The sequence below is a fragment of the Artibeus jamaicensis genome, unplaced genomic scaffold, assembly GCF_021234435.1.
Source record: "Artibeus jamaicensis isolate MK-2021 breed Jamaican fruit bat unplaced genomic scaffold, CSHL_Jam_final contig_415, whole genome shotgun sequence".
In the NCBI taxonomy this organism is placed as follows: Eukaryota; Metazoa; Chordata; class Mammalia; order Chiroptera; family Phyllostomidae; genus Artibeus; species Artibeus jamaicensis.
Genome location: NW_026521823.1, coordinates 7,532,493 through 7,547,967, shown reverse-complemented (window position 1 = coordinate 7,547,967; position 15,475 = coordinate 7,532,493). Strand labels below are relative to the sequence as shown.

Here is a 15,475-nt window from a genome sequence, read left to right as displayed (position 1 = left end):
TCGACCTCATATTTTACCACTCCCTTTAGCCACATTCATTTTCTGTTCTAACCTCAGATTTGCCTCTGGCCATTTCCTTTCCTTCAGCCCATAGGCCACTTTCTCAGGCGAGCTCTCATCATGATGATGCCCCCCTCATCTGCTGTCGGCAGTACCGTATTTATTTATAGAACTTGCCCCTATCGAAAATCTCTCATTTGTTTTGTTCCTCTGTCTCTTTCCCACTCCCTGTCTGTTTGCTTTATCATGTACACGATTTGGAGGAGGTCCTTGTCATCTTTTCATAGGAACTTATATGACTTAAAACAATGTTTGGCACATAATTAGTGTTCGATAAATATTTGATACTTAAACTGATGTATGAGTAATTATATATTTTCACATAATTCCAGAAATAGGCATTATCATTATGTAGACATGACAAATTAGTCACTCGACCAGTCAGTAGTATATAGTTCAGGCGTGAACCACAGTTTTGGGTCCTTTAGGACACTTCATGTCCTTCATGTCACTGCTCATGATGGCAGTCACTTTTGTGTTTGTTGGCTGCTTTACTCAAAGTTGCTTTTAGCAGTAGTTTCTGTATGCTTCATTATTGGAGCAATTTATTTGTAATACTGAAAAAGTAACTTTGAGTTATAAGATACAAATAGAATGTATGGGAACTGGAATGTTTGAAATCAAGTTTTTGGGAATTATGTTAGTTTCTACTTTTCTTCATTGGGATTTTAAGTCTTCTATATGAACAAATAAGTGGGATATTTAAGTCCATACTATGAATGGGGGGGTGTTGTTGATTTTTTCAGGTGGAAACATGGTGGTTTTTAGTCAGACTGTCTATGTAGTATTGGAATTTTATGGCATAATCTACTTAATTTGTCTCATTTGCAAAAACAAAAACAAAACATCATTATAGTCACAAACTAATTACTAGCCATGCATCATTCATTTGAAATTGAGCCTAAAGCATTTTGTAGTTATAAGCAAAAAGGTCTCTTATGATTCATCACTTTGCAAACGGCATTGTTTTAAGGTTGCTTTTAAGATCCAAATATCAACTAGTGCCTGGGAAGTACTTTCATTAAATAGGCTTATGTAGTCTCTTCTAAGACTGTTTTGGAAACCTGATGGAAAAGGGGGGCTGGACTTGTGGAACTGTGTCCTATAGTGTTGGACAATTTTATCCCACTTGTGACTTAAGATGTAATTGTTGTATGTAGATTGGTTTATTTTATGCTTCATTCTTGAGGACATCTGTACAGGGTCTATAAAGTGCATTTTTAATGAAGTCAAGTAAAATGCTATAATGAGTATGCTACTCAGTTGGCTGTCCTCATTAACACAAAAGTGAATATTTGATGAAGATAGATTATATATATCTTACATGGTCTCAAAGCATCTCCCTATAAATTACTTATTGTAAAAGAAGAATATGGTTACTTTACATTGGAAAACTATTAAATATCACTTTAACCAGGTATGCATATACTCATATGTTTTCCTTTATAGTTGATACATATTGTGTAATATCCTTATTATATGGTAAAGAAGAGAAACTGATAAAACAAATGGGGCTAAAGGGAAACAATTAGTTCATCTGGGTGAAGAGTTGTTCTTGTATTCTTAAAACTGATATTTTAATAAAGTTTCAAAACATTTTTATAGCCACCTCAGAAATAAGGAATAAATTTAACAAAAGCTGTGTAAACCACTAATAATGATAACACTTGACAAAATATGGAAAGTTTCTGTTTTAAAACAGAAGAGAAAAACTGCAAACCTCATAAACTCATAAATTTCATGAGTGGCCTAGTGAGAGTTTTCAGTTGTAGTAGAGAGCTGAGTTCAAGCAGAGGGTGTGGTTCTCTCAGAGCTGAGGAGGCAGGGATCACATGTTATGGCGGCTGAAACAGCAGGGATCTGCAGGGCAGGGCATTAGAGCGGGAGGGATCGTGCAGAGAGGGATACCAGTTGTCCATGTGGGGATCTCACTTGGGTATGTTGGCGGGGCTGTTTGTATGCTGAGCACGATTTGTCACATAGCACCTGCTCCAAGCTTAGAGTGGAACAGAGATACTAAACACAGATCCAGCATTTCTGGGAGGCATTGGATTTCTGACCCTGCCAGAACAGAAAAATTTTAATAGCTCATTCACTAAACATTTACTAAAGGAATTGGAAAGGTTGGGTGTACTGTAGGAATAAGGACCACACCCTAAACGAATTTTTACTTTAAGCCCATCCTAACAAAAGCTATAGTCAAGTCCTGTGGACACTTCTGGGAAGAAAGGTTGGTAATTGAGTTGTGCCAAGTTCGAAGAGCTGGGCCAGCACCTCTTACTTTACACAGAGCTATATCAACTAAGTGCAAGTGCAAGCCTGAACAGTGTAATCACCCAGTGACTGATTTGCCTGCTAAAGCAAGAGTGAATGTTCTTTAAAAGTAATATTACACCTCAGTCCTTGTTATGTTATAAAATTTAATTCAAAAGTAAAGAATAATAAAACAGGATGTGTTGTTAAAATGAAAAAGTCAAACCAGACTCAAAATGGCCCATATTTTGGATTTCACATGCAGAGACTTTAATGTGGATATTATGAAAATGTTCAAAGAACTCAAGAAATTATCTTAAAGGAAATAGAGGAAAGCACGGTCTTAATTAAGGAATATTTGCAGTGAAATGAAAATCATAAAAACTTAGCATATGGAAGTTCTCAAACTGAAAATTTCCATAACCGAATCAAAATATTTAATGTAAGGGCTTGAAGTATATTGCAAATAACAGAAGAATCAGTAATTTGAAGACAGATCTACAGAAATTATTTTCTTAAGCATGTAGGAAGAAAAGATTGTAGTAAATACGAACAGAGTCTCAGGTACTGTTGGGTACATACCAGTCTGTCCAGAACTCCTGTAATTGGAATCCCAAAAGGATAAGGGAGTAAGATTATGGCTGACAAAATATTTGACAAAATAATGGCTAGGAAATTCTAAATTGAATGAAGAACATCAACATATTGTTCAAGAAGCTCAACAGACCCAATCAGGGTAAATATTAAAGGGAAAGATACATTGGTACCTCCTGATCAAATTGGTGAAAGCCAAAGATAAAGAGAAAATCATAAAAATAACTGGGGAGAGAGGCATAGAGAGTATTACTTTTTGGAAACCAAGGGTGAGAGCTTTTGCTGGCTTTGTTGGAAAGCAGAAGTCAAGAGAAAGGTGTATTTTAAACCATTGAAATCAAAAAACCCTATAAACTCAAAATGTTTTATTTATCACATACTCTTCCAAAAGTAGAGCAAAATACATTTTGAAGTGATGTGAATCCTGAGAGAGTTTGGGGCCATCTGACCTATCCTACAAGAAATGGTATAGGCTGTCCTGAATTCAGGCCAAAGGAACGTGATTCTGTAGGGAAACTCAGATCCACAGAAAGAAAACTGATAACTAAAACAAAGAAAAAAGAACAATGTGGGCTGGGTTTCTTAATGTTCACAGAAGTAAGAGACATGATGGAAACGGCACAAATGATGTGCACAGCAAACGGGACTGTGCTGTTGCAACATTACGCAGAAGCAGTCAACCAGAGGTGTGAAATGGGAGTGAACTGTTGGAAGGGTGAGGCAGTTAATGAAAAACGAACAGTTACAATATTTACTAAATAGCAACTCTCAATAGAATAATGCAAAAAGATGCATTTTGTTATTCTTAGAGCACTCAGAAAAAGTTTAATGAAAAGAGATACAGTTCCGAAGACAGAAAAAATAAAATGGAATATTAATTGCTTGATTAGCACAAAATCAGGAAAGGTATAAAAGAAAGATAAAAACAACAGGCAAATAGAAAACAAAGAGTAAAAATAAAGAAAAATAGCATAGCTATGAATATTTCAATGCAAAGCATACTGTAAGAAAAAAAGAGTGATATTAATAAATGGAGTGATTTACTAGGAATAATCATAAACATGTATGCTTCCAATAACACAGTATCAAAATTCATGAAGCAAAAACTGGTAGAATTAAATGGAGAAATAAATAATTTATTGATCATAATGAGACTTTAAACACTCCTCTTTCAGTAAATGTTACAGAAACTGACCAAACATATTAGTAAATATTTTGAAAATCAAGATAGTTCTATCAACCAACTTAGAATTAACATTTGTAGAACATTTCACACAATAGCTGTGTTATATGCTTTCTTTTCAAATACCCATGGAGTGTTTGCCAAGGTAGACCATGTAGGGACAGAAAACAGATCTCAGTAATTTTTAGAAGATTCAGATTTTACATTATATGTTTTCTGCTTTTCTATCTAAAACAATTGACTTGTACAACAATAGAACATCTCTTTGAAAATTATGTAACACACTTAAGTTATTTGTGTGTCAAAGTACAATTAGTTTGAACTGAATGAAAATGAAAACATTGAAAAAGAAAACTAAATCTTAAATTACCAATATCAGAAATCAAAGAAGGAAGTTCACTACAGAAACTGAAAGACTCATACATAGTCATGTGTAAAAAGTGTCAAAATATTTGTATATCAAATGTTGCAACTCATTAAAAGGAATTTATTATGACCAAGTAGTGCAAGCTTGGTTTACCTTAAAAAATGTAGTTAACCTATTACCAGAAACAAAGGGAGACAAGTTATATCTAAAAAGATGTAAAATAAAAAGCATTTGATAGAATTTGCTTTATGACAAAATCTCTTAGCAACGAGAAATTGAGTAACTTCTTCAACCTAATAAAAGACATTTATGGAAAAGCTGGAACTATCCTCATGGTTAATGGTAAAATATTAAGTGCTCAGTTATTTATGATTGGAAACCAGTCAAGGATTATCTGTTTCTACCTCTTCAGCGTTATAATGAACCTCCTAGCCTGTGTGATAAGAAAAGAAAAAGTAAACCATTTTTTATGGTTTACTTTTGTCTGTGTGAATGCATAAGGAGTTTGCAATAAACTTTTTCGAAGTAATCAGTGTATTTAACAAGATAGTCAGTATACCAAAATGAGTTGTATTTTTCTGTGTAGCAATGATATATATTGGAAAACAGAATAAAAAATAGTGCTTTTTACAACAGCACCAAAAAGATTAAAATACTCAGGATACATTTCACTAAATAAGCTGTTTTTTTACACTGAAAACTACAAGATATTGCTGAGAGAAATTCAAGTTGTAAATGAGGTATTTACCATGTTCATTAAACTGGAAGACTCAATATTACCAAGATTTTATTTTTTCCCTCAAATGATCTGTAAATTACTAATAAACATATGATACACATTCCCAATCAGAATCCCAGTGGGTTTCATTACAGCAGTCGATAAAAATTACAAACATTTATATGTCATACAGAGAACCTAGAATAGACAAAATGAACTTGGAAAAGGACAAACTTGGAGGACTTAGACTATTGATTTGATATCCAGGCAGTAAGGTTTTGCTCAAAGATATGGGTACAAATAAACTTTTTTCTGAAAAGTTTATAAATAGACCCGCAAAGATACCAACAAATGATTTGCAATAAAGACTTCAAGGCTAGTGAATGGGAAAAGGAACTTCCTGGTATCAAATGGTGTTGCAAAACTTGGATATCCTGTGGAATAAAATGAATCTCAGCTCCTGCATCACACCACACAGAGTAATTAATTAATAAGAGCTTGTAGTGTAGACTTAAATATGTAAAGATAAAGTATACAGCTTCTGGAATAAACCACAACAGTAAAGGGGGTATAAAACGGTATAAACTTTTATTTCTTATAAAGTTATGTATACATTTCTACTATAATTTTTTAGATATTTCATGGAAATGAAAAGACTCATATAAGGCTATTCATAATATCCTGTATTGGTTTTCACACGTGGCTGTAACCAACATCTACAGCCCTGATGGCCTAAAACAACAGAATTTTATTCTCTTACATTTCTGGAGGCCAAAAGCTCTAAATCTGCATTTTGGCAGGGTTGATGCCTTTTGGAGACTCTTGAGGAAGAATCTGTTCCTTGCCTCTCCTGGTTCCTGGTAGCTGCTTTCAGTTCTCGGCACTTCTTGGCTTGTAACATGACTTCAGTCTACCTCCGCCTTCCCATCGCTGCCTTCTGTTTGTTTCTCTCTCTACTATTTCTATTAAAGTGACATCAGCCATTGGGCTCGGGGCTCACCCTAAATCTAGCAGATCTCATTGCAAAGATCCTTAAGTTCACCACATCTACAAAGACCCTATTTTCAGATAAGTTCACATTAACAGGTACCTGGGGTTAGGACTTAAAATACCATTTTTTTGAGTCCGTATTCAACCCAATTCTCTACATAGCTTCAAAATGAAAAAGAAAACACCCCCAAAAACTATTAACAGGAAAATGTATAAACAAATTTTGAGTGTTCTTGCAATGAAATATTATTGTTCACTAATGAAAAGGAACAAAGTAGTCAATTGCACCAGGTGTGTATGAATCTCAAAGTAATTTTGGTATGTGAAAGAAGCCAGACTCAAACAGTGTTTCTTGTAGGCTTCATTAATACAAATTTTTAAGAACAGGCAAAACTAAGTTATAATGATAGGAGTAAAAACATTGGTTTTCTCTGGGAGGGCGGGGACTGTCTGGAAGCAGACGTGAATGAATTTAAATCACCAGAATAGTTCAGAGTCTTATGCCAGCTTTTTAATTCATCAGATACAAAACTTATGTGTTCAGAGTGCTTGCTAAGATTGCCAAGTTAAATAAGTCTCTTGCTCTCTAGCTTTACCACCTGAGTATCTATAGAATTCATCTGGACCTCCTGTGAAATCCTTGGTGGTCCAGAATTGATAAGCATTTGTAAACAATGGCAAAGCTATTTATGATGTCTATAGCTGATTGTTGATTTCTTGGCTAGCTAGCTAGAGGAATATACATTTTTATCTGGTTAATATATTTTTTTCTTGGCTTTACCTTGCTCCTATGAAAACTTGTAAAAAACATACCATATGTACTTTGCTGTTGTGTAGTTTTTAAAAATAATTTTAGCTTATGAGTTTTAATACTGTAAGGCCACATTTCTTTTAAAAAACATTTTTAAAAAATATTCTGAGCACTTGAATAGCTATGTTTTTGACGCCTCTCTTGAAGTAAAATGAACACTGCTTTTTTCTGAGAATTCTGGAGATCATGAAAATATTGGCCAGCTAATGATAATGGTTAGATATTTCTCACCTAGTTTAATTAGAAAAGTGAAGTTCAAAACTTTTTCATAAGCGTCTTAATTCTGTTATTAGATCCTGTTTCTCAGATGTCACTTCCCTCCCTCAACCCTTTGTCATTTTCTTCAGTCCTGTCTTTCACAAGGATGCATTTGTTTTTTCACCCTCTGCTTGCTTATCACACCTCTCCCGCAAGAATAGAATAATTGGCTAATACGGAAATATGAGTGGAGAATACAGTGTGGATCTGGAAAAAATATTAAAAATTCAGCAGAGCAGGAGGTAGATGGATATACCCAAGAGAAAGGAAAGGAATGTGAAGTCGTAGTAGGCAGAGCACACAGCCGGGTCCTCTCCATGGTGTTTTATCTAATAACTGCTGTGGGGAAATTAAAGTCCATTCTTATCGGAAGACATAGCAGAAGTAGTATGAGTATCAGATGGCTTTTAAGCTGCGGTTGTTAATTTCTACATTGTGATGCTCTTAGTAGAACTGTATGCTTGATTGGCAGTATGTGACCTTGAAGCGTCATTTAGCCTTCCTGAAATACTATTTCATTATTCCTTATAATTATGTATTTAAAAGTGTATAAAGTAAAGGTTTAGTCAGTCAATTAAGACTGAAGCAAGTAGCTTTTTAATCAGTTGGTTGCTTGTAGTGGTTGAAAGTTAAATGAACAGTTAAGTATCTATGACTTTATGTACGGCTTTAGGTAAAAGTAATGAAGAGATGGAACATGTACTAAACTTTCTTTTGAGGTGAGCCTAAGTAAGCCTGCAGACAGGAAGGGGCAAAACCCAGCAAGTTTTGAATAAGTTGGCTCCTGAAAATTTCTTCCTTATAAAAGAAACTGCATAAAGTGAACCATATTCAGCATTAAACATAATTGGTATAAAAATACCAAATTAGTTTTTTTTCTTCATAGAATAATAGATACAATTAAAATTAGATCTTGACAGATCACATCTCCTTGGGGACTTTGTTGTACTTTTTACCTTTTAAGACAGAAGAAGAAAGAGGAAATGTGCTGTAAGGGCAGTAAGTACTGCCTCTGCACCTCTCGTGGCCCCCAGTGGGCCCTCAGCGGGCACCCAGTGGGCACCCAGTCAGGACTTGTTGCTTAATTGATTCTCTAAAGGTCTTTTCATCTTATGTTGCCCCTGTACCAACTACGTATGTTGCCCAGCAGCAACATTTGAGAATACAGATTACTCTTAGGGTTCTGAATTTGCCTGTTTAATTTTCACTAGTCACTGCTTTTAAGGTTATTTCATTCTGGCATGAGTCATCTGTGGTGGTAGTGGGAGATTACAGGAGTACTGCTCCCTGCCTTCAAGAAATAGTAGTGAAATCAAATATTCTTTACTTTTTTATACCCTTATATTTCAGATTGTAACTCATTTTTGTCAGACTTTGGTGCTTTGGGTTTACATTGCGAAGATTATTTAACAAATGTAAAGGATACGTCTGTAAAAATGACATAATTTCCTCTAACATTCTAATTATTAACTATCTTAAAGTTACTTTTATGATAGCCCTTCCTCTTTTTTTTTTTTTTTTTGGTGATTTTGTATACCATTGAGAATAATGATTTGTGCACTATAGCTTTATTTTTGCATTCACCTTAGGCGTTAATAGCCCAGCCAGAGTTTTCTAGGTTTCTTAGCAAGCAAACAAAATGCAAATCTCTAGTGTTGATAGACTATGTGAAGTAATAAGGAAACGTTCTTCAGGGTTTAAAATAAAATATTTCCCCATTGTTTTAAACCTATTTTCTTTGATTCCATCTGAAGAAATAAACTTTGATTTGATTAATAAGAAAAAGTCATGCTGTTATTATCATAGGTCTCCAGATTTAGATCTTTGGACATTAGCTTTCACTGTTTTTTTTTTTTTTTTAATAAAAGGGGCAACCATTTGGCCTAAGGGGCTGGAGTGGGCTGAATGGTGGACTAAAGACAGTGACTACATTCAGGTGACCTCTCATGTCCCTTTTCATCTCAATAATTTCATTCACTAAAATACATTTATTTCATATCAGTCAAAATACTAACTCTAAGTTTGGAAGAAAGAGCGATATGAAAAGGACGTCCAATTTACGAAACTGTGGTCAAAGACCTGTTGTTTGGTTGGCTTTCCTGACTTTGCTTTATCAGGGTTTTTCCTGAACACTTTGTTCTGCATTGTATCATAGACTTACTCTATCTTTTCAAGCTACCTGTCCCTAGTGCCAGGTAGACTCATTACTCATACAAATCTAGGTTATATTTTTCCCTAGGAAAATTAATTACTTGATACTGGCTGCGTATGGTTAGCTTGTCAGCAGGAAACCTTTAACATATTTTGGGGCGGCATTGTATAGCCATTTAAGCAGTCTTTTTTTCCTCTTTCTGCACAAAGCAGTTTACTAGTATGCAATATGTTAAAATTAATATATTTTGTAATACTAATGGTTTTCATGGAATACTGGAGGATTCCTTCTCATGTTTATTGCAAAGTGCTAAATACCTAACTTCATGATGATGAATAAAGGCACAGACTGAAAACCGATTCTAGGGGCTCATTACAAACCTCTGGAAGGCCATAATATATATACTGAAGTGAGTGTTCTTTTGTACATCTTATTATTCTAAAGGATATATTAAATATAATAGAGTATTATGTAGACTTGCTGCAATATAATATGAATATACAAGGCTTCACTGGAAAAAATCCAGCCATTGTTAATATAATGAAAAAGGTTTGCACAGCATCAGTGTAACAAGGAGAGTGGACTGGAATGCACATGTGTGAACAATGACAGCTTCATTGTACTAGTCAGTGGAGGGTAGATGCTATTGAGTGAGCATGTGTACTGTATGGCCGTCACATTGAAAATGAGTGAGTAGAGCAATGAACCCGCATCGAATTTTGCATTAAGCTTGAACATTCCTCCATGGAAACTACTTGGATGATTCAGAAGGCTTTGGGGGATGATGCAAGGAATGCAGTGCAAATAAAAGTGTGGCACAAAAGCTTCAAAGATGGTCTAGAATTTGTTGAAAGTGACCCACATGCTGGAAGGCCTGCAACAAGCAGAACACCTGCTTGTTGAACACCTGAGAACGTTGAACATGTACAGGCTGCAGTCACAAAGATCAGCGAAAGATAGTGCAAGGACTAGAAGCAGATCTCAGGATTCCAAAATCTACTGTGACTGAAATTTTGATGAAGAATCTTGGCATGAAACATGTTGTGGCAAAATTCCTGTCGTGGTAAAATTTGTTCTGTGGCTTCTGCTTCCAAAGCAGAAGTGATGTCGTGCTACAGTTGCCAGTGAGCCAGACTTCCTCATGGAGGTCAGAGCCAGAGGTGAATGAAGGGTGCCCACTTTGAAGGGGACTCAGGTGTCATTGTCCTATGTACATTGTTTTTTTATCTTGTATCTTCCTTAATAAATACCTCTATTTTTCATATCAAATGATTGGATACTTTCTGGACAGACCTCGTATACCATTTGCAATGTTTAAGTAAGTATAAAAATTTCAAGAAAGTGAGTTCATTGGGGGCATTTTAAAACATATGAAATGACTTTATAGAAATAATGCTTAAATCTACTTTGTGTACTAGACATTCAATAGTCAAACATTCTAATAGAACCTCACTTTTTTTCTAAAATTTTGTATTAAACTTATTCTATAAAATCATTATTAGTTCATTTCTTTTTCCTTTAAGAAATGTCTTTTTTGAGCTTATAGTTTTTTACTCTCTCCTAGGAGAAAAACATTTTCTCTAGACAAGAATTTGAAGACATTCCTTGAAGTTAAGGAATTTTAAAACATTCCTTAAAGTACTTTGTAGCGGGGGCCTTCTTGGTAACTGTATTTGTTGAGCTCATAGACTCTCTTCTGTGTACACATAAACAAACATTTCACATGCCAAGAGCCTGGGGGGAGTACTGATGTAAATTAGACATTTATACTATTTGCTAGGAAACTTTTCGGTCCAGTCATTGTAAGATTTTGGTCCATCTGAAGATATATTCTCAGAGGTATCTACTGAGATTAACTCTTTATTGCTCAATTCTTTTTAGATGAGTGTGCTGGGTTATATTGTTGCATTGTTAAAATAATATCTGTATTACCCTATTGGATCTAATAAGTTTAGGCGTCTGTATGGCATATTTTGTTCTAAATAACCACCACCTATTATTATCATGTGTCAAGGACACATATTTCTGTGTCCTCGACAGATATCCTGTGCACCTCATGAGCTGTTTAGCTTTTCCTTTTGGGTCTGTGACTGAGGAAGTGGTTCCTGTTTTAACCGTGTCATGTTCTGTTATTTTTTTCCTGACCTTGCTGGAAACTGCTTTCGATGTGTATAATAGTTGTTGAAGTTCAAGAGTTAAACTATTACTGTCCCATCAATCTGTTTTAAGTCTCAAATTCCTGACACATTTGGTCAAGGAATTTATATGTAGCTTAAATGCCCTAGGTCTCCAGCCTTCAGGTAAGTGGCTGGCTCTTCCTTTACAGGTGTTGTTAGAACATGGGGAGTAAGTTTAAGGCAAGAACTTGCTAACCCTGTAGCCCTTTTGTGTACATTTTTGACACTTTCAACCCCTGCCTTCCCAAGTCCCAAACTTGGGAAGGCAGGGAAACCCCAAGTCCCAACTGCTTCTGTCTCCTGTTACGCCCCTGCTTCTGGAGTCTAACTCTGCTAATTTAGTACATGTCAGTAGTCATTCCGCTTTCCTGCGTTGCTGAAGAAAGTCACTTTGGTACAAATTGGGACCTATTTACTCTCCTTCTATCTAACATGTACTCGTAGTCAGCAGTGCTTCTGAGGACAGCATTAGCTACTTGAAGAAAACAAACCCTCTTGTACACCTTTCTAAATATGTCTTAAATGTGACCCAGCATGTTTCAGTTTCGAACAAAATTAATGATATGAATGCTTTGTAATTTGTTGCCTCTGTATCCTCTTTTTAAAATTTAGTTGTAAAAATAGGTACAGTACTTTATTGCTTAATTAAACTTTATCATGTAATTAAAGCTTTCATTTCATTAAGCATCTAAATTGTTTTTGTTGTTGTTATTGTTTTTTGAGGGATGGCTCTGGATTCCTCAGAAAAACAACCAGGATTTTTCTTTCTTCCTGCTATCAGTTTTAGGGGACATATTGCCTCTTCGGTACTGTCATACCAATAAATCATCCCAGATTACTTGCAGGCTTACAGTACTAAAGTATACCATGCATTTTAAAGGAAATCTGCTATTTTCTTTTCAATCAGATGAGCAATGTGAAGAGACTGCGGCCACGGCTCAGTGCTATTCTCTTTAAGCTTCAGTTTGAAGAGCAGGTGAATAACATCAAACCTGACATCATGGCTGTCAGCACCGCCTGCGAAGAGATAAAGAAGAGCAAAAGCTTTAGCAAGTTGCTGGAACTTGTATTGCTAATGGGAAACTACATGAATGCCGGCTCCCGGAATGCTCAAACCTTCGGATTTAACCTTAGCTCCCTCTGTAAAGTGAGTTTATTTGTTTTTGTCTTTTTCGAAATACATATTTGCCTGCACACTTACTTGTAGAATGCCAGCCCTGATTACATATATTTAATTATTTTTTTTAATTTTGATATGTTCATTGTCAAGAACCTGAACCGAACCATGAACCCAAACCCAGAGTGAACAGAGCTAATTTTCTTAACCTCTGACCTAAATCCACATGTTAATTCTCTTTGATCTGCAAATCCATCTGAAGGCATTTGATTAATAACAAAGGCATGTCATAAACCTGTGCTTTCTCAAACTGATGAAATGGGACATCAAAATGTTGTCTTTCAATTTCGGTACCTGAATCTATGATATTTATTGACAGTTGCTTAGGATTGCCACTAAAATATTTACCTTTAACTATTTAAATGTTTCTTTCTTTGTATTTAATTTTTGCAAGCAAACTAAAGGGAGGGAAAAGTGAGATTGCTTTATATAAAGGGGAAGTCATGATTACATAAAGGAATAACAGATTTTGAAATGTTTTTATCTAAATATAATTTTAGAGGATATGAAAATTGTGTAAGTTTACAGATACTTGTTTCTGCTAGATTCTTCCATAGATTAACATTTTCTACAGCAAATATATTCAATGTTTTATGTAAGAGAGCTCTTTTCTAAATAATGGGTCAGAGTAATAGTGCTTTATTGATTTCCTTATAACAAATTCTTCTCAGTTGCACATCTCAAGGAAAGCTTTCTCTCATTCTTGACCTGGTAACATGTACTCTCCCTGACTAAGGAATTTGATTATTGCTATTGCCAGTTAGGAAGGGAAGGTGAGAAACAAGTTCAGCTTTAGCTATGGGTTTGCTGAATACTTAATCTCTTAGTATTTTCATGACTTTTCTTACATTAGCTCCCCAACCTGAGCTTCCCATTGATATCAGAGCTTTGCGAGCTTTTCCCCTCTTCCATCTCCATCTTTTCATTTTCCTCTATATCTCCTTTTTTTTTTTTTTTTTTTTTTTTTTTTTGGCTGTCTGTATTCTGTTAAGGTCTCTAGCATGGGTGATGTGGTTTCTCACACATGTATTGAAGACTTCACGCATTTATAGAGTGACTGTTGTGCCCAGTGCTTGACCTGATGGTCTCATTTAATACGGTTTATATTTACTTAGCATGTGTGAAGTGTACATTTTTCACATGTAAATCATTCATTGTGATTAAATGTTTTAAGGGAGCTTATTAGCTCTGCTAAGGGAGGGCCATCAAGTGTTCAGAGAGGAACAGAAATTTGCACTGGATATGGAAGAGTGAGTGGGTGTTCCCTGAGAGGAAAAGGCATTCTAAGCAAGAATCAACAGTTTGTATGAAAGGTGTATCATGGCGTGTGTGAGTACACTGAGTGATCTAGTTACAGGCGGAGCCGAGAGAAGAGGAGCAGAGAAAATGGAAATGAGGTAGTAAATGGGCCTAGATCTCAAAAAGCCTCAAATGTCACTCCTCATGGTCAAGGTTTTATGGAGACATGTTATCTATATAAGTCAAGTGATATTTTCAGATATCTTGTAGAAAGATAATTCTAGTAGCAGTATGGAAAAAGTAAGCTACATTGTCACCATTAGCCAAATGTTTTTATTTAAATTTAATAAAAATTTAAACTAAAAGATTTAGCTCCTCAGTCCCACTTTTGGGAATCAGTTTAAGTGAATCAGTGTCCATACATGCTGGCAATACAAATATAACCTCTTTCATTGCAGAAAGCAAGTTCTATGGACAGAACTGGTTAGAGGGCTACAGTGGGAGAGACTGTCATTGGCTGACAGTAGCATGTGACCTAGGAGAGTGACAGAGGAAATGTAGCTGAGAAGATAAATAGGGAAGACAATGGGAGGTGAAGGGAAAAGGGGAAGAGTCAAAGATAATTCCATGCCACTGACATGTTTGGAGCGGTTGCTTAAAAATGAAGTTCAGGTGGTTTGTGGTGTTTTCTTCCCTGTTTACCTCAGTGTCTTGAAGAGCATCTGATTGATGTCCCTTATTACTTACATAGCAAATATTTGAGGGTCCATTATATAATAGTCATTGTGCTTTGGGATGATGGTGGTCTTTGCTAAGGTAGTAATAGAGCAGTTCCAGGTAGAATGGGGCAGGGGATGGTGGGAAGTGCACACATTTAAGAAACATGTGGGGAACTGTCAGGGGGTGGTGATTATGAACTTGGAAGCTGAAGGACAAAGAGAGAAGCTAGACTGCCAGGATCAGGCTTTCCCCGAGAAGGGAAGCAAAGGAAAACAGAATGCAGAGCAAGTGGTGGAGAAGTTAAGTTCACACCTAGAAATCTCCTGGTGTTTGTTTCCTGGTGTTAGGTGTCTGTTTCTGTTTAGATATTGTATCTCAGAACTATGGCCAACTCACAAAGTGTTGACCCACGTGTCCTCCTCTGAAAGAGCACGTTGAGGAGAGATTAGGACTGATTAATGAGGTGGAGTAGCCTGACAGTGCTTGGTATATAGTAAGTAATCAATAAATAGCTCTTGAATGGCAGTGCAGTAGAAACAATGCTCTATCTCTTAGTTATCATGTAGTTGAAAATAGACATCTTCTTGTATTGAGATACAGTCACTGATGCATAGTAATTTTAAAATCTTTTACAAATGCAATGCATGCTGTTCTTATTTTACTATAGTCAATCTGCAAACTGGCTAATCTGTCTCCAGATAATAAAGTGGACTCTATTTTCTTCAGCCAGTGAGACTGGATATTTTAATCATCCCTCTTAGGAGACTTATGTTGTG

General features: G+C 35.7%; 1 protein-coding gene across 2 annotated transcripts in view; it reads left to right on the top strand.

Annotated features, from left to right (window-relative positions):
* DIAPH3 (diaphanous related formin 3) overlaps positions 1–15,475 on the top strand; it is a 470,657-nt gene that overhangs the window by 254,890 nt on the left and 200,292 nt on the right. For both annotated transcript variants that reach the window (XM_053665456.1, XM_053665455.1), the window contains one exon: positions 12,471–12,710. In XM_053665456.1, the coding sequence (XP_053521431.1) occupies positions 12,471–12,710 (240 nt within the window). The remainder of the gene's footprint in view (positions 1–12,470; positions 12,711–15,475) is intronic.